The sequence below is a fragment of the Myxine glutinosa genome, chromosome 1 (assembly GCF_964187855.1).
Source record: "Myxine glutinosa chromosome 1, kmMyxGlut1.1, whole genome shotgun sequence".
Taxonomy (NCBI): Eukaryota; Metazoa; Chordata; class Myxini; order Myxiniformes; family Myxinidae; genus Myxine; species Myxine glutinosa.
This window is the reverse complement of record NC_136261.1, coordinates 33,066,345-33,091,940: the sequence shown is the minus strand read 5'-3', so window position 1 is coordinate 33,091,940 and position 25,596 is coordinate 33,066,345. Positions and strand designations below refer to the sequence as shown.

The 25,596-nt window shown below is 43.2% G+C and overlaps 1 protein-coding gene across 19 annotated transcripts in view; it reads left to right on the top strand.

Annotated features, from left to right (window-relative positions):
* The window catches only part of LOC137422533 (microtubule-associated serine/threonine-protein kinase 3), a 498,013-nt gene that overhangs the window by 376,919 nt on the left and 95,498 nt on the right, over positions 1-25,596 (top strand). For all 19 annotated transcript variants that reach the window (XM_068109313.2, XM_068109270.2, XM_078770458.1 and 16 more), the window contains 9 exons: positions 3,378-3,453; positions 4,939-5,151; positions 7,030-7,131; positions 10,793-10,925; positions 11,141-11,208; positions 12,590-12,672; positions 12,821-13,029; positions 23,269-23,407; positions 25,043-25,175. In XM_068109313.2, the coding sequence (XP_067965414.2) occupies positions 3,378-3,453; positions 4,939-5,151; positions 7,030-7,131; positions 10,793-10,925; positions 11,141-11,208; positions 12,590-12,672; positions 12,821-13,029; positions 23,269-23,407; positions 25,043-25,175 (1,156 nt within the window). The remainder of the gene's footprint in view (positions 1-3,377; positions 3,454-4,938; positions 5,152-7,029; positions 7,132-10,792; positions 10,926-11,140; positions 11,209-12,589; positions 12,673-12,820; positions 13,030-23,268; positions 23,408-25,042; positions 25,176-25,596) is intronic.

Genomic DNA, 25,596 nt, shown 5'->3' with positions numbered 1-25,596 from the left:
AAAACATCTTGCACGCTCGGAAACTCGTTCTTTTTTTTTCTTTTTTCTTTTTTGTATACAAGATCGAGGCTCATGAAAGAGCTAACATTAATCACACAACAAGTCAAACCGACACAAACCAACACATAAAACACAAAATAAGGGGAGTGGTAGACAAGATGGGGAGAGAGGGCGAAGGGCACAAACACAATATTTGAGAGCAGGGACATCGAGAGAACTGTGGGAGGGAGAGGGCTTGGGGGGAGGTGGGAGAGGTATAAAACATATGGACACTGCAAGGACTTCCAGGAAAGAAGTTGGAATTTCGAAAAAGTGTATCTGGGGTGAATTAACGGGGGTAGAAAAGATCAAGGTTTTGGATGGGGGAAGATATGAGATGGTGGTGAACAGCTGTTTTAAAGACCTGGAGGGAGGAGTGGGATTGAAGGGAGTGGGGGAGTTTGTTCCAGAGGTGGGAAAAAAGGGGAATGAAAGAGTGAAGGTGAGCAGAGAGCCTAGATTTTCGCAGTTTAACCATAAGAGGTTTGCTGGCAGATCTTGTGCGACCTGTCAGAATATTTGCGGGACAGAGCACAGAGAGAGCTGGGGGAGCAAGGCCGGAGAGGAGTCGGTAGAAGACAGAAAGGCCACCAACCTGCCTGCGGTGAGTGAGTGAAAGGCCCTCGGAGTTAGCTTCATCGCAGGAGATTCCAATGATTCTGAAAGCTTTGGTTTCAACAGTGTGAAGTCGAGCTAAGTGTGAGGCAGGAGCACCAGCCCAGAGGGGGGAACAGTATTCCATTGAGCTGCGGATCAAAGCCTTGTATGTGGTGAGGAGCTCAGGTGTGCAGAGGAAGGACTTCGCACGATGGAGGATGCCCAGTCGGCGACTGGCTTTGGAGGCCAATTTGGAAATGTGGTTTTCCCAAGAAAGATTATGGCAGATAGTGAGACCCAAAAGCTTGAGCGACAGAACTTCTTGGAGAGGATTGTTGAGAAAGTAGATGGGAGGGTTTTCCAGTCGGTCTTTTCGGAGAGACATAGTAAGAGTGTGAGATTTGTCATGATTGAAAGACATGTTCCACTTGTTTGACCAGTCTGTGATTTTGTCCAGGTCTGCAGAGAGTGAGGAGGCTGCAGACTGAGGGATGAGGAATGGAGCGGCAGAGAGTGGAGTCATCAGCAAAGAGATAGAGAGGATTTTCCAGAGAGTCGGAGAGATCATTGATGAAGACCAGAAAAAGCACAGGGCCCTGAACACTACCTTGGGGAACTCCAGCCAGAACAGGAAGGGGCGATGAGAGAAATCCATTCAGGGCCACATGTTGACTATGACCAGAGAGGAAGTCCGCAAGCCAAGCGTGGAGATTTCCATGGATACCATAGGAGGAGACTTTGGTAAGCAGAGCTGGGTGCCAGACCGTATCAAAGGCACGTGATATGTCAAGGGAGACTGCTCTGATTTCCTGTTTCGCATTTAGGACCTCCATCCATTGTTGACACAACAGAAGCAACATGTCCAGAGTAGAATGACCTGGTCTGAATCCAAATTGATGATTGGAAATCAAGCCATTGGAGAAGAGGAAGGATTTGATATCCGAAGCAATGATGGATTCCATGACTTTGCTGATAATTGGGAGCAGGCTGATTGGTCTGTAGTTGCAAGGATCTGTTTTTTCACATTTTTTGTGTAAAGCGGTAATGTTTGCTGATTTCCAAGATGCTGGCAGATGACCTTGAGCAAAAGAGAGGGTGAGAAGAACAGGGAGAGGGTGAGATAGAGCGGCAGAGCAGGATTTTAGGACCCGTGGGCTGATGCCGTCTGGTCCAGATGCAGAATCAGAGTCTAGGTTTGACAAAAACTTCTTCACCTTGTCAGGAGAGAAGGACACAGAGTCGAGGAGCAGTTGGGTTCGACTTGTTAAGGTGGGAACAGAGAGAGATGGGTTTGGGACACAATATTTTGAGGCAAACACAGAGTTGAGGCATTCGGCTTTGTCACGTGCAGTGTCAACTGTGTAGCCATTTGAGGTGAGGGAGGGGATGGAGGGGGTACAAACACCAGAAACGGATTTGACCAGACACCACCAGGATTTGGAGGAAGGAGACAGGTTTGAGAGTTCGGTCTTGAGTGTGGAGAGATAGTGCTTCCTGGCACTCCTGAGGGTAGACACACACTTGTTCCGAGCTTGGTGGAAGGAACTGAGATTGCCTTCAGTTGGATTAGCCTTCCAAGAGGCAAAGGCAAGTTGTTTCAGTGCAACTGCCTCACCACAAGATTCAGTGTTCCATGGACGGGAGGAAGGGTATGACACCTGAAGATGAGATGGGATAAATCTGTGCATGAGAGAGAGCAGTTTGCTTTGGAAGAATTCCCAGGAAGAATTGATGTCAGAGGCAGTAGAGATGGGAGACCTGTCCAGATGATTGATGGCTGCTTGCAGACCGTGCCAGTCGGCCTGAGTGAAATGCCAGACTCGTCGAAGCTGAGGAGGCTCTCTGAGAATGACCAGAGAGATGTCCACTTTAACAAGCACATGATCAGAAGAACCGATTGGGGCAGAAGAAGAGCAGCAGACATTTGCAGGGAAGTTAGTCATAACCAAGTCCAGAAGAGAAGATGCTCCATTGACTGAGATCCGGGTTGGGAAATTGACAGATTGTGTCAGTCCCAATGAGTCGCAGAAGTCCTTTGGTGAGGTGCCATGGCTGGTGAGAGAGGAACCCACACCCAGACAGCTGGCATGATGACAGTTGAAGTCGCCACATATGAGGAAGAGAGAGTTTGGATGAGTTGATAGAAGTTGGTCCATGTTGTCCGACAGCGAAATGTAAATGGAGTCATCACTGTTTGGAGGACGGTACAGAACACATATGAACAAAAGGTGGGAGCGGAGAGCAAGCCGTAGCCAGAGGTACTCCTGGGGGTGGGGTGGAGAGAGGGCAGTGCAGGGAGAGTGAGGAAGAGAGTTTTTGATAAAGATAGCAACCGCACCACCAGGACGAGGCTCAGGTCTATCATACCGGAGGAGGGAGTAACCAGGACAAATGAATTAACGACATTATCGAAAATAATTATTTAACGACAAATGAATTATAGCGACAGCATTTGGACGAATAATTATATTTTGCCGTTTTGATTTTGACAAAATTGTCGCAAAGCGAGGGGAAGAATGAAATATTTATTTATCACCATTAAGCAAAATCTGCTCATGTCCTATCCCAAAAGTGATGAGCATATATATTTAGTGTTTTTTTGCATTTACATTGTTGTAAGTACGAACGATGTCACTTGAGCCCTCGTGATGAGGAGACTCGTAGGTCAATAATTTTTTCAGGTAGTTGAGCAGATATTTGGAATGAGTACTTTATGGTTTCTTTGAATCTTGTGTCTACAGTCCCGGAAGATCACCATCAGTGTACGACAATGAGATTGTCATGATGAATCACGTTTACAAGGAAAGGTTTCCAAAGGTGAGCTGTCTGCCATGGTCATCTGATGTACTCAATTATAGATTGACAAGGATGACATACATGTTTGGGCTTTACCATTTTGTATATATTTCTGGACTCTTGCTATCGTCCGAAGGATTTCCCTCTTCAGTGTAAAGATCTGTCTATGTATTCATATACATTAAAATTATTTAATTTATGATGCCACACTCTTCCTTTCTCATGTATTCCCATTCCCTTTTCTCCCTTTGCCATGATCTCCTCCCAACCCTCCTCTCCTTTCTCTCCCTCCTCCCCAACATTCATACCTTCCTAGTTCTCCACTATTTTCACTTTTGCTCCTTCCTTTCTCAATTTATTGTGCACACAAATTATTATTATTATTATTATTCTTCCTTTTGCATCACAAGACTGCGGCGTAGCATCATTGGCTGAGGGTGCGGCTGTGTCGCTAATGCAGTGCCCTCTGCTGGTTAGTGCTGGAATGGGTAATGTGTCCGGTGTGCCAGCGTCAGCTCGCCTCCTCTTGATGAAGGACATCGTGGGATCTTTGGCATCCACCAACTAATGCCGGCAGATGGGACACCCAGTTTTAACGTCCATCCAAGGGACGGCACACACATTGATGAACCACCTTTCCTGTGAAACACCAGGATGGCAGTTTATAGCTAGGCCGGGATTCAAACCCAAGCTAGACAGCTTCGAGGTGGGTGTGCATACCTCTAGGTCATCCTGTCAGCCACACAAATTATTTATGAACCATTTTGATCAGTGTTGTATTGATGGTTCTGCACATTGTTTGGCGCTGATATATCTATGATTCACTGTCAAATGAATTGCCTATTATTTAACATTTTGCTATTTTTTATGATGCTCGATGAATATTCTGAATATTCATTCATCTGATTGAATTCTGATGAATTCTGATCTGGATATTCATCTGAATCTGAATATGCATTTAAGTAAAATTGACGAGTGTTAATACTAGATTTTAAAGCTTGTGGGGGGATCAGAAATGCTTGAGTAATATCTTCAGCATATAGAAGCATTTAATGTTAACGAATTATTTCTAGGCCTTGGGGTGTACTTGAAAATTTATTGGTTGAGTGTATTCAATTGGTAGAGAAGGGGTAAGGATGAGGAGAAAAGTATAAGGTCAGCATATTTTGCCTGTTACGGTGTATCGAGTGCTGCTTTGGGGTGGGGAGGCGATTGGTGAATAAAAATCACGTTTGTACCATACTCGACTGACTCCCTCCCTACTATAAATTGATAGATTGAGAAATCTTAGAATCACGGTTGTGATAATTACCAACATTTATCGCTCGACCCTTGAATTTGAAATATTTTAATGCCCCCCTGAGATATTTTATCAATGTTGATGTGTATTTATTTCATCACATTGTTATTGGAGTTGCATCTAAAATATCAAAATCACATTGAGAAGCAAAGACCTTTAAGGTGATATTCTAATTTGCGCTTGTGGCCTTCTTGCATCCTGGATAGGCTACGGCACAGATGGAGGAACGCCTACAGGATCTCGTGGCTTCCAATACTCCTGGTTCGGGCCTACAGCAGCTGGCTGATGGAGTCCTCAGCTTCATCCACCACCAGCTTGTTGAGCTTGCGCGTGATTGCCTCGACAAATCCCAACAAGGACTCATCACATCCCACTACTTCTTTGAGCTGCAGGAGAACTTGGACAAACTTCTGGATGATGTAAGCATTTTAACTCAGCAAGTCAAACATTACAAGACACTCTTACCTTCTTTTCATTTGGCCATAACTTAACTTTAAGTTTAAAGTTCTACTAAGTTAAGGTTGTTGGAATGTGGAATCATGATAACCTGATATATAAAATGAGAACTAGAAGATTTTTTTTAATGCAATTTTAAACTAGAGTGAAGTCTATGGCACGCCATCGCAAATCTCCACGCTTCCCACCGAAAGAAAAGTTTAAAGTTGGCAAAAAACCCACCAGGAATGACCCAATATCAAGTTTGGACTTTTTAAAATCTTCTGTTTTGACCCCTTTGGCCGGAAGTCCATTTTTTCCCCCACTCTCAATGAACCGGGATTAAATCCCAAAAAATTGTTACATATTTCATGTCCCCCCAATCCCCCCAATGTTGATTGCATATACCAAGCTTCATTCTAAAATGCTTTAAAATATGCCCGTAATTGGATTTTTTTGGCATTTGACCTTTTGACCCCAGCTGATGAGGCCAAAAATGATACTGCTCTTGCACCTTCTTGCCATGTGGTGATCATAACTACCAGGTTTGGCGATTTTTTGCCCAATGGTTTAGGAGGAGATAGCGTGACGGACAGAAAGACACACAGATGGACAGACAGAGACAAACGGAGCCGATTACAATATCCCCTTGTTTTTTTTTTTGTTTTTTTTTTAACGTGCGGATAAATAGTGCTAGGACGGTCTTTCTTATCCCAAAATGAGGAGCACTTGTCTGCTTCAATGTTCTGATAACTTGATGTCAACAGACAGAGAAAGAAATTTCTGCAATTGCTGCTTCTCCTAACGCAAAAGGCATGATTATTAGGAGAAGCCGCATTTGCAAAATAGGAAAAAACAATCTTTCATGAAACCAGTGCAGTTGAATACACAGACAAGTAGGATAATAAAAAATAAACTCAACAAGCACAACATCAAATTTTTCATAACCGAGCCACCCATGCCAACAAACAACTACATCAAACCACCAGGTGCTTATTCTGCGATCTAGACAGGATGAGGCCTTCATTTATTTGTCCAATGTCAAATTTTTAACAACCTTCCTTTGCGTCAGGGGCCCACGACGCAGCTGTGTTTCTCTGCGGTGAAATCATTCTGTCACGGTTTGTTAACCCGGTCGATTTGGCGGGGTAGCCTTGAAATACGGGCCCTTTGGTCATTGGTCTAGTGAGTGAGCTGTTTTTGGCTGCTTACATCACCTTGGCACGTGGCTAACAATGATATCATCGTCATTTTTGCCCCAATCACAAGCCAGCACCCATTATCTACCTGCACACTCCGAATGACGGCCGTATAACGTTTGTAAGTCGAGGTCATCGTCTGCGCACACCCATTGCTGGCGCAGTAACCGAGACATTGCCTGGGTTTGGCACGCGAGGAACAATCATCGAGTCTCCCACGAGAGGGTGAGATGGCAAATTAGTTTGATTGATGTTGTCTAGCTACTATGGAAAATAAATTACAAAAAAAATTGTACTTTGTCCTAAATTTTTCCGAAATGATTGTTGTAAATAAATAATAAATTTCTTACTTTGGAGAATAAAGACGTTTGTGAATGAGGAGCCGATGGTTAATTATTACTGATGTAACAGTTTTTACTGGCTGATGAAATGACAGTCAGGTGAGTATTCAATAATAGATTAATTATTTATTTATAGAGAAAACGTTTCTTGAAATTATTTTTTGTGTTTTTTCTTTATTTTTAAGCAATGATAAATTATACTTATATTGATGTCCCAGAGTTGGGATGCATAGTTCTCATGACGAAGAATCTTTATTCCCGTAAAACCTGCGATTAATTGTATTTTTGTTTTGTCACGTTCCTTATTTGTTATCCATCGCAGGCATGCGAGCGATCAGAAGGCTCGGAAGTGGCGCTAGTGGCCCAACTGGTGAAGCGACTGTTTATTATCATCGCCCGGCCCGCACGCCTCCTCGAATGCCTGGTAAGCCCCTTCAGGAAGCGTTTCTAAACTTTGTGGCAAAAATTTGACATCGTTAATTTAACAAACCTGTTTCATCCATGATAGTTCACTCTTGTCTTATTTATTTTACAATATTGAAAGGATTGTGTTTGCTGTCCTTCATCGATAATTAAAAACCTTTGTTGGTACAGATATGGAGAAGATGTTTCTCTCAGACATGGCCCTTTCGTTTTTGCTGGAAGAAATAAAATAGCAGTTCATAGCACTCATCGTCATTTTTTGTATTTTTTTTTTGTATATCATCCAGGCTTGTGGAAGAGCTAGAGCGTTGGAGAGCTAGCTCGTGGAATAACACCAACAACGGAGTAGAAATTAGAGTGAAATCAAGGGGAGGGGGAGAAGGACATATGGGGGTGAACGAGTTGCACACATGCTGAATGAAACACAGCAAGAAGGGGAAGGGGAAAGCAGGGATGAACTAGTAAAGGAACAAACCAACTGACAACTAACAATGAAAATGGGAGATTGAGAAAACCCAAAATAACCAGGAAAAAGGAATGCTTGGGAATGGGGTCATTTTAGACCGTGGGCCAAAGCCTTTTTTCTTGCCTAGATTTTGAGTTCCGTACTCTCCATCTGGGAAGTACCTAGAACCATGTTCAATTTGTTAAACATATGTACCTAAAATTTTATAAAATATATTAAACCATCTCTCTGTAACTAGAGGAATTATAACCCCGTCAACATTTCAATCGAGAAATTGATTTTCCTGCTTTGAAATGGAGCAAACTCACTTGTGATTTCGTTTGTGACATCATGGATGAAAGTTTGCTTTATAAAGACTTGCTTTATACCAATGACAATATTCCCAATTCTTGCTGTGAGCTTATGGATGCCTATCCGTTTTACTGAGCATGCTGCTTCTTGGCTGAGCTCTAAGAGTGCATAGATTTTGGTTCAGATGTTCTCACATTGTGTTCACCTGTTTGGTTGCATGGAACACTTTTGTCAGATATATTGTTGTTGTTGTTGTTGTTGTTGTTACTCATTGCAGCCATGTCTCAGGCTTTGCAATGGACTATTGGTCCACAACGGGTGTTTAGGTGCTAGATCACCCACCATCTCGGGGGATGAACTTTGTAATGCAGGTTAGTACGGGCAGCTGGAAATTGAAACTTGGTCACGCTGGCGATGATACCTCATCTACTCATCATCGCAAGATACCGTGGGATCCTTCCCATTCATCAATCCGCTCATGCTAGCAGGCGCGTCCCCAGCTGTGACGTCAGCTGTGATGTTTTATTTAGTTGTTTTTTTATTTAGGTAGTTATTTCATTTATTTATTTATTTATTATACAGTACACACGAAGGCACCACCAATTTTGTAAGAAGGGCAACCAACCATAGCATTTCCTGATATTCTAGGAAGGTTTTTATTTATTTATTTATTAAGAAAGACATGGCCATATTATGAATGAGGTAATAAATTCAGTCCCGACTGTGGTGAGTGAAAGCATATACAATTCTCCATGCAAATGACAACGAGGAAAAATTGAAGTGAAAAACAAAGGCAAAAAGAAGCATTCAAAGAGGGTGAAGGGGTAGGGCAGGGTCAAGAATAAGAAGAGTAGAAGAAAGCAATTTGAAGGAAACTAGAAACTCACAACAGGAAAACAAGAATAGTGTGGTGGAAATACATATTAGGGTCGGTATGAAAATAATGCCTCTTATTTTTCATTTTATAACCAAAGCATCGCAGAAAAGCCACGCAGATCACAATGAGAGGTTTGTGTCTCCCGTCCATGCTAAGTTGAGCGGCACTATGATCGGTTACGTGACAACATCACACCACACTTTCAAAATGGCTGCTCGCTAGATGTACATCATCCAAACAGAGAACATTAACTGAATTTCCTATTGTGGAAGAGGTTCCTTGAGTGGGTATGCATAAGCATTAAATAATGCATACGGCGACTCTACCGTTGCCATTGGGCAAAGCTTATCAAGAGCGGGGAAACCGATATCACACGAGAAACCTCAAAAAGGTTGGGCTGCAGCTGCAGTGATGCCAGACAACAAGAGATACATTGATGCGTTCATTCGTGTATTGCAGTTGAAGGAGACTGTGTAAAAATAACTTCGTATTTGCCTCAAATGTCTGCATATTCCCTGTAATTTCCTCTGCCACCGAAGGTGGATGGGGGTTATGTTTTCCCCCTGTCTGTCTGTTTGTGAACAGGATATCTCAAAAAGTTGTGGACGGATTCCGAGGAAATTTGGTAGAGAGATTGGGTATGTGACGAGGAAGAATCGATTCAATTTTGGTGAAGATCTGAATCTGGATCCGGATAAGAGACTTTTTAAAATTTCTTAAAGTGATTCTTCACCATTGAGTGATAGGGCCAAAAACGATTCCTTACATCGTATTTCAAAAAGTTGTGGACGACTTATGACAAAACTTGGTGGATGAGTTGGTTCGGCGGATAGAACAAGCCGATTACATTTTGGTTCAGGTCCGGATCCAGATCCGACCAATCAGTGGGATTAAAAAAAAAAAAACCACCTTTAGAGGCCATTTTTCCCCGCAAGCAGGGGTTGGCCTTTTTCGGGGACCGTGGTTGTTGTTGTTTTTCGGTCCCCTTTTTGAAGCAATGTTTTACGGCCGGATGCCCTTCCTGCCGCCAACCCTTTTTGTCGCCTTTTACGACAAGCAGGGAATTACCAGTGAACTGGTACTCAATTTGCCGACCTCGGAAGGATGACAGGCTGAGTCAACCCCCCTGGCGTTAATTCAGCGATCGACCGGGATTCGAACCCAGGATCCTAGGATCCTAAGCCGGCACCCTGACCGCTAAGCCAACACCAGGGATACTAAACGTAAACTGTTGATCCTGGCAGAGGTATGCTCTCTACTGAGTGCCATTCTAGATTCCATTGCAATTGGAATTATATTTTGTTTCAGAAATAAAATAAATACACATTACTTTCATGTGCAGACCCCCGTAGTAAAAATAAACTTCCACAAGTCTTCGATGTACAAATGAAGAGGATGATGAATATGAGGGAGTGGGTGAGATGATCGGGCCTCGCTGCTCTAAATAATCTCCTGAAGAAGACAACTTAAACACTCGGTTAATACGCAATGTCTCGGTGTGGGAATAATACCCCAGCCACACCACACTTCCCCAGGCATCGGTACACGGTGGTGGGAGATGGAGGTTGTAAAAACTGCAAGGCAACAACATTGCTGTTGAACTTGATGTAGGCCACACAGACTGTTTGGTTGGTGGACAAAAATATGTTAAAACATTGTCTTCTCATTTCAAGAGAATCAAAACGTATAAAGATGATCGATTGACCGATCGTACGAGTACGCGCCATGACCACCATTGGTGGCGTGTTCAGCAGAGAGCAAATGACCAGAGGGCCACCTCCATCTTTGTGGAAGAGAGATGCAGCAAAAAGAGATATTTTGAATCAAGATATTCCGTACCTTGATGTTGTTTGTACTTCTTGGTCAATTTGCATTAAACGCTTGTCGTTGGATTTTTCACACCTTGTGGCTGGCTTACACACATGCCGGATATATTGAAAGTTCATTTTTGTTTTTATCCGAATGGGATGCATTGTTCACCTTTAAAAATATTTAATCCTTCACCTCTTTTCTGTTTGTTGCTTGAAGGAATTTGACCCTGAGGAATTTTATCATCTTCTCGAGGCTGCGGAGGGTCATGCTAAGGAAGGCCAAGGCATAAAGTTAGACATCCCTCGTTACATCATCAGCCAGCTTGGTCTCACTCGAGATCCTCTCGAAGGTACTGCATGTGCATGCATGAAACCTCTTCTGTCATACAAGAGGGGATCTACATACGTGTGTAGACAAGCAGGTTGGGCACGTTAAAAGGAGAGAGGAGGAATGGGGAATGCATTAGGTATACAGTGGATGGTCATTTGGCCATTTATTGCATACTTAATGTGTAGATTGCCCATCATAGGTACTTTATGCCTTCTCTTAATCTTGTTGTGGCAGAAATGGTCCAGCTGAGCAGCAGCGACAGTGGACATCCAGAGACTCCAGAGACGGATGACTCGCAGGAGGTGAGCAATATTTGCTGACTCAACGGAAGATGAGGAATACAATGACCTCATATTCTTGATTCCTTTGAATTGTGCATATTGTGCGTATTTTGTCATCTTGTGTATTGTTAAACTAAGGATAAATCCTCATGAAGGCTTCCTCATGGCTGCCAGGATAGCTCGGAGATAGCATACACACCTTTGAGTTGTTGAGTCCGGGTTTGATTCCCGACTAAAAGTTATCTTCCCGGTGCTGCACAGGTAGGACACTGCAGCATTGAGTATGCTGTACTTTGGAGGGATGTGAAGGCAGGTGTCCCATCAGCCTGCATTCACTCGTCGAAGTTAAAGATCCCATAGTACCTTGTGAAAGAGTAGGCCGTTGGGTGTTGGTACCTTAGTCAAATTGCAAATTCTTGCTCTGACCACCGCTGTGAAGAGCAATGGCAAACCACTGATGGTATTTTCCACTTAATTACTACTTTGCCAAGCCTACGCTGTGGAAAGTGCATGGCCTTGAATGGAATATGGCTTTCATTATCATGGTGGCCATGATTTGAGATATCTTAGCAGGTGTAATTAGCAGTCGTACCTTTTTTGGGGAGTTTTCGAGGGGGGTGGGGAGTGAGGTCTGGGGGGGGGGGGGGGGAGGATGGTGGAGTTGAGGACTCGGGATAAAAGGGAGTTGAGGACTTTTGGTGGGGAGGGCATTTGAAGACTTGGGATGGGGGAGGGTTGGGGACTCAGGGTAGTAGAGGGTTGAGGATTTTGTGTGGGGAGGGCATTTGAAGACTTGGGATTCGGGAGGGTTGAGGACCTGCAGTGAAGGTGGGGAAGGGGAGGGAAAGGGGGGGTTGGAGGGGGAAGGGGGAGTGACTCGGACTTCGATTTAGGTTGGGGGGAGGAGGGAGAGCGTTGCGTACTGAAAGTCGCATTATACCTGACACAAACTTTCCTCGAGTCCCTGCTAATAATAATAATAATAATAATAAGAGGAGCTCCCTTACAAGGAACTTCAACCCAGGGAGAAGCCATTTGGCCTATCAAGCCTGCACTATGAATGCCCCCCTATGGTTGTTTGTCCGTGCTCTGTTCTTTTAAGGACTGAGCGTGAAGCAAGGAAGCAGCATGTAACATTTTCAAGTCTTTAGTATGACTTGGTGCATATGAACCACTGACCTCCCAGACTCAGAGTGGATGCTCTAACCATTACATCAAACAACTTTTAAAAGTGCTTTTCAAAAATAAAAAATTCCTGTTTGACTATTCATTGTTGTCTTGATCGAGATCAGTGAACATGACCTTCTATTTTGTATTCTTTAAATCTCTCTGAGTAAACCTTTCATGAAGATTGATGAAAAGGGAGTGGAGGAAAGCTTTCTTCTGTGTTTTTTCTCTGCAGGCACCAGAAGCTGTCTGTGAATCCAAGAAACCATGTGAGGAAGATTTTGAGATGATCAAGCTCATCAGTAATGGAGCGTACGGGTAAGTCATTTTCAGGCCACCTCGGATCGGGTTTAGCGAGGTGTAACCACAAAGGTGTAAACGATGTGCAACATTGATTACCCCAGGTTCGGTGTCTGTACTCTTCCTTGTATGTTTTGAAGCTTTATCTGTGTCTTTTATTCTGCAGGGCCGTCTATCTTGTTCGACACAAGGAGACTCGTCAGCGCTTTGCGATGAAGAAAATCAACAAGCAGAACTTGATTCTTCGCAACCAGATCCAGCAAGCATTTGTTGAGAGAGACATACTCACCTTTGCTGAAAATCCTTTTGTTGTCGGGATGTTCTGCTCGTTTGAGACGCGCCGCCATTTATGTATGGTTATGGAGTATGTTGAAGGTACATTATCACAAGGAGGCCCAAGGAAAAGGGCATTTAAATACAAATCCAAATGTCATAACTTCAACAATCAATATGCTGCCACAGTTAGTCTGGCATCTCAAAATAGTTACGAATATATGAAGATACTTCAAATTCGATCTGGACTTTTGTTTTCTGCTTTATTAATGCCTGGACTGAAAATGAGTTTTTTTTTGTTTGTTTTTGTGTACAAGATCGAGGCTCGTGTAAAAGCTAACATGAATCACAAAAAGACAAACTGACACATAAAACATATGATAAAACGGAGTGGGAGACAAGATGGGGAGAGAGAGAGGGAGGCACACAAGTACAACATTTGAGAGCAGAGACGTCGGGAGATCTGTGGGAGCGAGAGGGCTTGAGGGGAGGAGGTGGGGGGGGGGAAGGGGGGGGAGGAGAGGTTGAAAACACATGGACATTGCTAGAACTTCCAGGAAAGAAGTCGGTATTTCAAAAAAACATTCATCACAAAAAAACAAACGGACACATAAAATATATATATAATAAAGGGAGCGGGAGACAAGATGAGGGAGAGAGAGGGAGGCACACAGTACAACAGTAGAGAACAAGGACATCGGGAGATCTGTGGGAGGGAGGGGGCTTGGTTGGGGAAGAGGCATGGGAAAGGAGGGGGGGGGGGGGGAGGGCGGGAGAGGTATAAAATACACAGACACTGCTTGGACTTAAAGGAAAGAAGAACCGGTATTTCAAAAAAGTGGATCTGGGGTGAAATTAAAGGTGGTAGAAAATATCAAGGTTTTGGATGGGGGAAGATAAGAGATGGTGGTGAACAGCTGTTTTAAAGACCTGGAGGGAGGAGTGGGATTGAAGAGAGTGAGGGAGTTTGTTCCAGAGGCGGGAGAAAAGAGGAATGAAAGAGTGAAGGTGAGCAGAGACTCTTGATTTTGGCAGTTTAACCATAAGAGGGTTGCTGGCAGATCTTGTGCGACCTGCAGGAATATTTGGGGGACAGAGCTGGGGGACCTAGGCCGGAGAGGAGTCAGTAGAAGACAGAAAGACGACCAACCTGCCTGCGGTGAGTAAGTGAATGGCGCTCGGAGTTAGCTTCATCACGGGAGATTCCAATGATTCTCAACAGCATGAAGCCAAGCTAGGTGTGAGGCAGGAGCACCGGCCCAGAAGGGAGAGCAGTATTCCAATGAGCTGCGGATGAAAGCCTTGTATGTGGTGAAAAGCTCAGGTGTGCCAAGGAAGGTCTTTGCATGATGGAGGATGCCCAGTCGGCGACTGGCTTTGGAGGCCAGCTTGGAAATGTGGTTTTCCCAGGAAAGATCATGGCAGATAGTGAGACCCAAAAGCTTGAGTGACAGAACTTCTTGGAGAGGATTGTTGAGAAAGTAGATGGGAGGGTTGTCCAGTCGGTCTTTTCGGAGAGTTATAGTGAGAGTGTGAGATTTGTCAGGATTGAAAGACATGTTCCACTTGTTTGACCAATCTGTGATTTTGTCCAGGTCTGCAGAGAGTGAGGAGGCTGCAGCCTGCCGATCTGAGAAACGAGGTATGGAACGACAGAGAGTGGAGTCATCAGCAAAGAGATAGACTCGGATTTTCCAGAGAGTCGGAGAGATCATTGATGAAGACCAGAAAAAGCACAGGGCCCAGAACACTGCCTTGGGGAACTCCAGCCTGAACAGGAAGAGGAGATGAGAGAAACCCATTCAGTGCCGCACGTTGACTACAACCAGAGAGGAAGCCTGCAAGCTATGTGTGGAGATTTCCATGGATACCATAGGAGGAGAGTTTGGTGAGCAGAGCTGGGTGCCAGACCATATCGAAGGCACATGATATGTCAATTGAGACAGCTCTGATTTCCTGTTTGGCATTGAGGACCTCCATCCATTGTTGAGACAGCAGAAGCAGCATGTCCAGAGTAGAATGACCTGGTCTGAATACAAATTGATGATCAGAGATCAAGCCATTGGAGAAGAGGAAGGATTTGATATATGACCATGATATATGATTTGATATAAAGCAATGATGGATTCCATGACTTTGCTGATAAATTGGAAGCAGGCGGATTGGTCTGTAGCTGCAAGGATCTGTTTTTGCACCTTTTTGTGTAAAGCTGTAATGTTGGCTGATTTCCAAGCTGAAGGCAGATGACCTTGAGCAAAAGAGAGGGTGAAGAGGACAGAGAGATGCTGTGAAAGAGCAGCAGAACAGGATTTTAGGACCCGTGGCCTGATGCCGTCAGGTCCAGTTGCAGAATCAGGGTCGAGGTTTGACAGAAACTTTTCCACCTTGTCAGGAGAGAAGGACACATAGTCTAGGAGCAGCTGGGTACGACTGGGTAAGGTGGGTACAGAGAGAGACGGGTTTGGGACACAAGGCTATGAGGCAAACACAGAGTTGAGGCATTCAGCTCTTTCACATGCGGAGTCAGGTGTGTAGCCATTTGAGGTAAGGGAGGGGGTTGGGGGGTGGGAACAAACACCACAAACAGATTTTACCAGACGCCACCAGGATTTGGAAGAAGGAGACAGCTTTGAGAGTTCAGTCTTGAGAGTAGAGAGATATTGTTTCCTGGCTCTCCTGAGTGTGGACACACACTTGTTTTGGGCTTTGTGAAAGGAAATGAGATTGCCTTCCATTGGATTTGCCTTCCAGGGGGTGAAGGCAAGTTGTGTCAGGGAGATTGCCTCACCACAAGATTCTGTGTACCATGGATGGGAGGAAGGGTAAGACAACTGAAGACGAGATGGGATAAATCTGTGCATCAGAGAGAGCAATTTACTTTGGAAGAATTCCCAGGATAGATAAATAACACTGGTCAACAGACAAATATGTTCTGACTTATTTTCAACTGTTTCTAACTAATTTGGTGCCCACGAATCCGAATCTGACCTTAAAATTTCGCTATCACGTAACCTTGACGTAGTACATCATAAGTGTGGAAAAAATCTTTGGAGCATGCAAATTTCTTGATTATGTCTCAATACGTCTATTCATATGAACTTATCATTATATGATCACAAAAAATAATATGAACTTAAAGTTTTTATTTACATCACATAAAAAAATGTAAATCTCCAAAAATAATATGAACTTTATAAAATATCACAAAAAACAATATGAACTTTAAGTTTTTATTTACATCCCATAAAAAAATGTAAATACAACAACACAACATGCATTTTAAAGGCCATTTTCCCTACTAGAGCGTGGGTTAGCCTTGCGGTCCCCATGACAATCTTCTCCATTTTGCCCTATTTTCTGCATCTCTCCTTGTTAACCCCCTTGCCCGCATTTCTTCTTCCACCATCTTTAGCCAAGTCTTTCTCTGTCTTCCCCGTCCTCTGCTTCCTTCTACATTCATTTCCATCACTCTTCTCAACCAGTCACTTTCATCCTTCCTCAACACATGACCAAACCATCTCAACCTGTTCCTCTTCACAGCATCAATCACAGGCACGATTCCCATCATCTTTCGCAATTCATCATTTGTCTTCCTCTCTCTCAACGATACTCCGCACATCCGTCGAACCATTCGCATTTCCATCCTTTCCAACCTTCGTTGCTTCTCTACGTTCATTACCCATGTCTCGCTCCCATAAATCATAACACTTCTCACACATGCAGCATACACCTTTCCCTTCAGCTTCAACGACACTCCCCTCATCATCAGCACACCACTCAGTTCCCGAAACTTCTTCCATGCACATCTCACTCCAGCAACCGTTGCCGAGTCTGATCCACCTTCTCCATTCAGCATGTCTCTGAGGTAGCAAAATGTTTTCACACCTTCCAGCTTCACGCCGTCTCCAAGATCCAACTCAACATTTCCTCCATCTGCAGCTCCCTCTGTGCACACCTTACATTTGAATGTAGCTGCCACACTGGTTAATGACCCTCTTAGACCACTACATTTTTGATGAACCCACTCAGCGCACATTGTACATTGAATGGAGTTCACTCCGACACCCTTCCTACACACAGCACAGGGCCACTTCCCAGTTCTCTCCACCTCACCACATGCTTTACCACTTGCCATCACCTTCGTCTTCCCGATATTCACCTTCAGACCTTTTGTCTCCATACATTCCTTCCACTTGTTCATCTTTTCCTGCAGTCCATCCATACTTTCCGCAGTCAACACCAGATCATCTGCATACAACAACTCCCACGGTAAACCCTCCTTTACGTTCTGAGCCAGCACCTCCATCACAGCTACAAATAGTAGTGGACTTAGTACCGACCCCTGATGCACTCCCACCTTCACCTCAAACTCACCACTGTTCCCGTCCTTCGTCCTTACAGCTGTGCGTGCTCTTTTGTACATTGCCATCACTACTCTGATCAACCATTCCTCCACTCCTAACTTCCTCAATGCCCATGTCAATACTTTGCGTGGAACCCTATCTAATGCTTTCTCCAGATCAACAAACCCAAGAAACAACTTCTTGCTCTTCTCCATCTACTTCTCCTGCAACTGCCTCACAATGAAAAGCGCGTCTGTCGTTCCTCTTCCTGGCATAAATCCAAACTGCATTTCGTCGATCTTCACTTTCTTCCTTATCCTCCTCTCCAACACCCTTTCCAATACCTTCATTCCATGCTCCAATAACTTTATCACTCGGTACGAGCCACACTCCAGAGGGTCACCTTTCCCCTTGTGTAGAGGGACGAGGGTACTCAGTTCCCAAACCACTGGAATGCGGCCTTCTTTCACCAGCAGATTACAGATCTCTGTCATTCTCTTCACACCCCAACTTCCTGCTGCCTTCAACATATCTCCCACAACTCCCGTCGGCCCTCCCGCTTTTCTACCCTTCATTGCTTTTATCGCTTCCTCAACTTCCTTCTCAGTTATCTTCTCTGCCGGTCCTAAAACTGTGTTACTCTCTATGTTGCCATCCCATTCATTCTCTGTATTCAACAGCATTGCCATATATCTTTTCCATCTTCCTTTAATTCCATCTGGGTCGACAACGATTTGTCCCACTTCATCCTTCAAGCAACTCACCCCCGTCACATCACACCTCTCTTTCGCTATCTGCTTTGCAATCCTGAATACTGCTTTCTGACCCTCTTCCGAATCCAAGCGTTCTCCGAACATTTTCCTACATGACTCCTGCGCCTTTGCTACTTCTTTCTTTGCAGCCTTCCTGGCTGCCTTATAACATTAAAAAATGTAAATCTCCAAAAATAATATGAACTTTATAAAATATCGCAAAATATAATATGAACTTTAAGTTATTATTTACATCACATTAAAAGTGCTTCTGAACTTTACTTCTGCGTTTGTAGGAGCAATCACTTTCACGCTGTAAAGTCCAACAGTAGTCGCCCGTCATGTTTGGATTGAATCGGTCTTGATATCGAGTCTCCATGATGGCAATTTCCTGGTGAAACCTTTCTCCATGTTCATCACTGACATCGCCAAGATTTTGTGGAAAGAAGTCCAGATGAGAATGGAAGAAATGTATTTTGAGTGACATTCGAGCACCGAGCGCCTGGTAACTCTTCAACATCTTGTCCACAAGCTCTTCATAATTTGGTGCTCGAAAATTTCCAAGGTAATTGTTAGCAAGAGCCTCAAAGCTATCCCAAGCAACGCTTTCCAGCTCAGATGGTCTCGTTACAAAGTCCTGATTAGTGAGTACAAGACAAATTTCGGCTGTGGCTGATATTCCTATGGTATACTGGTTCTCAAAAACTGGATGTGCTAGTGAAAATTGGATATCATAATCGAAATCTAGAGGTTCATGTTGGTTAGAATCACCTCAAAATATACAAGAACCATAAAACTTTTAAAATTTTGTTGACCAGTCTAATGAAGGTGGCAAGGTGAGATAAAATTAAGGTGGCAGCAAATGAGATAGCAAAGGGTGGAACAGGATTGGCTGGTTAGTGTTGCTATCAGGGGGAGAGAGTGGGTGTAAATGCATGGAGGAAGGTGGAGAGTGTAATGGCAGACTGATAGATTTCAAGCAGATTGAAAGGAAAGGTTCTGATGTCGTGTGTAACGCCGGCCTACCTTTACAGTTTTCAGACGGTGGCACTGACAGAGAGACAACAACAGAGGTTGCATGTTTTCGAGAAAAAACTGGATCAGGAGGATTGGGGGAATGAAGAGGGTGGATAAAAAGAGAATGAATGAACTGAGGGGGGAGATTGGTGTGCAGATGAGCTTGATGGGGATATTGGTGAAATGCCAGCTGAGATGGGCTGGACATTTGATGCGGATGAGGGAAGAGAGAAGAGAGAATGACAAAGAGAGCAGATAAGTTGAAGGAACAAGTTAGGAGGAAAGGAGGTCGATCACAGTTGAGATGGGAGGATTGTGTGAAGAGGGATATCAGTAAGGTTGGGCGGTTGGAGAGTGGAGAGAGTTGGCTGAGGACAGTGGGGAGTGGAGGAGTATCGTGGTCATAGCAGGGTAGAAGTTTGGTGTCATCAGACATCACGCATTATAAAGGGAAGAGGAGGAGAACAGCAACATACGTGTATATGTATATGTATACATATATATATATATATATATATATATATATATATATATATATATATATATATATATATATATATATATATATATATATCAAGTAATGAATGGCGGTTGGGAATTATATCCAATACGTCCATTCTACTGTTCTCTAACCTATAGTTTTGTCTTAAAAATTCAACGGTTCGGCCAGCAACCTGGTGTGCACTGGGCCTCCACTAGCCTTTATCAAGAGTATTTCCCTTGTTTACCTCCTCCCAGATATATCTGGGGGAAGGGGGTGGGCCTATTCTGTCAACCAATCACAAAGCTGTGTTGCGAGACCTCATGACCATTGACCTGTGATAGGCTTGTGTTGCAAGTGTTTTGTGCGTGGTTGAGCGGTATATTGTGTTTTGTTATCCTTGTCACCTGTGTCGTTTATGTCCCACTTTGTCCTTGTCCTCCTCCCAGCATCGGTGTCTCTCTGGTGTATTTATGAATGAGAGGTCCGTATGCCTGTGGTAACACCACAGTCTCCTCTATCAACGGTTCCCTCGTTTGGCCAGTATGCCATGCCTCCAGTATTTGCCTCCTGGCCTGGTTCGGGGATGCCACCAGCACATTCACATTGTACCATAGAGGAACATGGCCCGCCCTTATTCCATGCTTGGCGATAGCAGATCTTTCCGGGTGATTACACTCAAAGGCCTTCTGGAGTTCATTAATGCGCTGGCCTAAGGTTCTTCCGGTCTCACCTATGTATATCGGAAGAACTTTCAGCCAGCTTTCCCCCAGGTATATCTGGGAGGAGGTAAACAAGGGAATTACTCTTGATAAAGGCTAGTGGAGGCCCAGTGCACACCGGGTTGTTGGCCGAAACGTTGAGTTTTTAAGACAAAACTATAGATTGGAGAACACTAGAATGGACAGATTGGATATACTCTTATATATATATATATATATATATATATATATATATATATATATATATATATATATATATATATATATATATATATATATATATATATATATATATATATATATATATATAGTGCATTCAGAAAGTATTGAGACCCCTTCACTTTTTCACATTTTGTTGTGTTGCAGCCTTATGCTGAAATCGTTGAAATTCATTTTTCCCTCATCAATCTACACTCAATACCCCATAATGACAAAGAGAAAACAGGATTTTAGAAAGTTTTGCAAATTTATTAAAAAGAAAAACCTGAAATATCACATTGACATAAGTATTCAGACCCTTTGCTATGACACTTGAAATTTAGCTCAGATGCCTCCCATTTCTCTTGATCATCTTTGAGATGTTTCTACACCTTGATTGGAGTCCACCTTTGGTAAATTCAATTGATTGGACATGATTTGAAAGGCACACACCTGTCTATATAAGGTCTCACAGCTGACAATGCGTATCAGAGCAAAAACCAAGCCATGAGGTCGAAGGAACTGCCTGCAGAGCTCAGAGACAGGATTGTGTCGAGGCACAGATCTGGGGAAGCCTACAAAAAAATTTCTGCTGCATTGAAGGTTCCCAAGAGCACAGTGGCCTCCATAATTCTTAAATGGAAGAAGTTTGGAACAACCAGGACTCTTCCTAGAGCTGGCCGTCCGGCCAAACTGAGCAATCGGGGGAGAAGGGCCTTGGTAATAGAAGTGACCAAGAACCCGATGCTCACTCCGGCTGAGCTCCAGAGATCCTGTGTGGACATGGGAGAAACTTCCAGAAGGACAACCATCACTGCAACACTCCACTGATGTGGGCTTTATGGCAGAGTGGCCAGACGGAAGCCTCTCCTCAGTGAAAGACACATGAAAGCCCACAGAATCTTTTCTCACAATCTGAGAGTCCTTTAGATGCTTTTTTGCAAACTGCAAGCGGCCTATTGTCAGAAGTGTTGACGTCCATCATTCATTCCATATGAGTTTTATGCCCAAACAAAAGTCCAGGTAAAATTTGAACAACCGGAAATATTTTGATTCATTTAAATAAAGCTTGCTGTCATTTTCTTTAACTATATACAGTCACGTGAAAAAGTAAGTACACCCCATGTAAAGTTTTGACTTTTTCAACATATTTCAACATACAGCTATTTGATCTTCATTTCAACAATATTGACAGATAACGGTGATATAATACAACAAATATCATGAAACATTTACATTTTGTAGTCCATTGTACAATTTAAATAAACATAAATGCAAATTTCGCATGTGGAAAAAGTAAGTACACCCCTACATTTATCACTACTTCAAACACCTAAAATTAGAATCAGGTGCACCAGCTCAGGTGCAAATGATTAGAACATCGTTAGAGAGGATCTTGGAGGAACCTGTCTGATTTAAACCTCAGACATTTAGTTTGGTTTGCTCTTTGTTGTTGAAGTGTGCGGCGTCACCATGCCGAGATCAAAAGAGCTCTCTGAGGCCTTCAGAAAGAAGGTTATAGATGCCTACGAGTCTGGGAAGGGATTTAAAAAGATCTCCAAACAGTTTGAAATCAATCATTCGACTGTCCGGAAGATCATCTACAAGTGGAGAAGATTCCAAACAACTGCCAACTTGTTCAGGCCAGGCCGCCCCAGCAAGTTCAGCCCGAGAGCAGACCGCAAGATGCTGAAAGAAGTCTCTGAGAACCCCAGAATGTCATCACGGGACCTACAGGTAGCTCTTCCCACTGTTGATGTCAAAGTGCACGAGTCTCCCATGAGAAAGAGGCTGCACAAATTTGATCTACATGGGAGGTGTGCCATGAGGAAACCTTTGCTGTCCAGAAAGAACATCAGGGCAAGACTAAAGTTTGCCAATGAACACCTAGGCAAAGACCAGCACTTCTGGAACAATGTGCTCTGGACAGATGAGTCAAAGGTAGGGCTATTTGGCCACAGTACCAGAAGACATGTTTGGCGAAAACCAAAGACAGCATTTGACCACAAGAACCTGATACCAACTGTAAAGCATGGTGGTGGAAATATTATGGTTTGGGGCGGCTTTGCTGCATCAGGGTCTGGGCAGCTCACCATCATAGAATCCACTATGCATTCTTCATTGTACCAGAGGGTGCTTGAGGATAATGTGAGGCCATCTGTCGGAAAGTTGAAGCTCAACCGAAGGTGATGCTTGCAACATGACAATGACCCTAAACATACCAGTAAATCCACCAAGGAATGGCTGAAAAGAAAGAAATGGAGGGTTCTGGAATGGCCAAGTCAAGGCCTGGATCTAAATCCCATCGAGATGTTGTGGGCGGATTTGAAACGAGCTGTGCATGCAAGAAACCCCTCAAACATTGCACAGCTGAAAGAATTCTGCATGGAGGAGTGGGCAAAAATTTCTCCCAGTTGTTGTCAGAGACTGGTAGACAGTTATAAGAAACGCCTACTTGAGGTTGTTTCTGCCAAAGGGGGCAATACCACCTTTTTGAGCCAAGGGTGTACTTACTTTTCCATATGCGAAATTTGCATTTATGTTTATTTAAATTATACAATGGACTACAAAATGTAAATGTTTCATAATATTTGTTATATTATATCACCTTTATCTATCAATATTGTTGAAATGAAGATCCAATAGCTGTATGTTGAAATATGTTGAAAAATTCAAAACTTTACATGGGGTGTACTTACTTTTTCACGTGACTGTAGCTCTCAGTTGTATCTTTACGAGATTATCCAAACTTTTATTTAAGTGTAGCATCATTCCAAGGGCTGTATAATCTCGCCAACATTTCAATGGCATTCGCACAATTCCTCTAGGTGGAGACTGTGCTACACTCTTGAAGAACATCGGAGCCTTGCCCGTGGACCTGACCCGGCTATACTTTGCCGAGACCGTTCTCGCTCTCGAGTATCTGCACAATTACGGCATTGTGCACCGAGACCTCAAGCCAGACAAGTACGTGTCATACTGAGTAGCTTTGTCCCTCCTTGTGATCATGTCTGTCGCAGGGCTAAAATGGTAAGCTAATTTCATGATTCAGTATGACCCATAGCAATCTGCAGTCTACTTGGCACACTTTCCTCACTGTCCGTTTGTTCTTACTCTTCAGTGGGTTTTTTCATTCCAAAAGTAAGTATATAATGCGTGCTTTCTTCAAAGGTCATGTGATAATGTGAAATCTGAGGGAAGAGAATAGAGGGGCAAAACTGCAAAAATCCAAACTAAGAAAAGCAGTGGGATTAGGGGAAACAAAGAGATTGCAGAAGAGAAGAAGGTGCTTGAGATCACCTGTGTAAATGCAGAAAAGTAAAGGAAAGATGATTAGGAAAAAGTGCACTTAAGGGAGTCTATATTAGAAACTTAGGAAAGATGTTCTGGCCTAATCGAGTCAAAAAACTTTGGAAAGATGTTCTGGCCTAATCGAGTCAAAAAACTTTGGAAAGATGTTCTGACCTAATTGAGTCAAGAAACATTTATGAAAGACTTTCTGGCCTAATTGAGTCAATAAACTTTGGTAAGATGTTCTAGCCTTATTGAGTTAAGAAACTTAGGAAAGATGTTCTCGCCTAATCAAGTCAAAAAACTTTGGAAAGATATTCTGGACTAATCGAGTCAAGAAACTTAGGAAAGATGTTCTGGCCTAATTGAGTCAAGAAACTTAGGAAAGATGTTCTGGCCTAATCGAGTCAAGATACTTTGGAAAGATGCTTTGGCCGAATGGAGTCAAGAAACTTAGGAAAGATGTTCTGGCCTAATCGAGTCAAAAAACTTTGGAAAGATATTCTGGCCTAATCGAGTCAAGAAACTTAGGAAAGATGTTCTGGCCTAATCGAGTCAAGATACTTTGGAAAGATGCTTTGGCCGAATGGAGTCAAGAAACTTAGGAAAGATGTTCTGACCTAATCGAGTCAAAAAACTTTGGAAAGATATTCTGGCCTAATCGAGTCAAGAAACTTAGGAAAGTTGTTCTGGCTGAATGGAGTCAAGAAACTTTGGAAAGATGTTCTGGCCTAATCGTGTCAAGAAACTTAGGAAAGATGTTCTGACCTAATCGAGTCAAAAAACTTTGGAAAGATATTCTGGCCTAATCGAGTCAAGAAACTTAGGAAAGATGTTCTGACCTAATCGAGTCAAGAAACTTAGGAAAGATGTTCTGGCCAAATCGAGTCAAGAAACGTTGGAAAGATGTTCTGGCCTAATTGAGTCAAGAAATCTAGGAAAAATGTTCTGGCTGAATGGAGTCAATAAACTTAGGAAAGATGTTCTGGCCTAATGGAGTCAAGAAACTTAGGAAAGACGTTCTGGCCTCATGGAGTCAAGAAACTTAGGAAAGACGTTCTGGCCTAATGGAGTCAAGAAACTTAGGAAAGATGTTTTGGCACCATTGCATGATTATTGTACCACTTTAAATATAGAAAAAAAAATTTCTTGGCATAGCTGCTCTATGTTGTAAAACTTCATTTCTTTTGACTTTTCTCATAAGATAAAATGACCAAGGACGAACATCGAGTGCAGACACTGGAATACGAGGTACTTCACTTTTTAATCGATCTCTCCCCCTTCTCTATGTCCACCATTACATTTCCACAGCCTTCTTATCACTTCTTTGGGCCATGTGAAGCTCACTGACTTTGGCCTATCAAAGATTGGACTCATGAGCCTCACCACAAATCTCTACGAGGAGCACATTGAGAAGGATGCACGAGAATTCCTCGATAAACAGGTTTCTCCCTCTTTCGCTCCTTTACTGTAATGTGGCGAAATATTAATATTTCCCTTTGTATTCAATTGTTTTATTAACTCAACTGGACTATGTCCAGCTGAGTTTTTGTCGACACCCAGTGTCCGTCGTCCGTCTGTTGTCTGTCTGTCTGTCTGTCTGTCTGTCGTCTGTAAACAATTCGACGTCTACGCTCTAAAAGTCACAAATATTGAACAAATTTGATGAAACTTGTTATGCAGCATCTTTAAGACATAAACTAGTTTGCAATTGCATTTGGGCATTGCACGCCCAAAAATGGGCGCGGCAGGGCGGCCATATTGAAAAAGCAATTTTTGTCAATCTGGTACTTCCTAATGTAGCTAGAAGGCTGAAACTTGGTGTGTATACAGTATGTAACAAACCTCAACACATATATTACGGG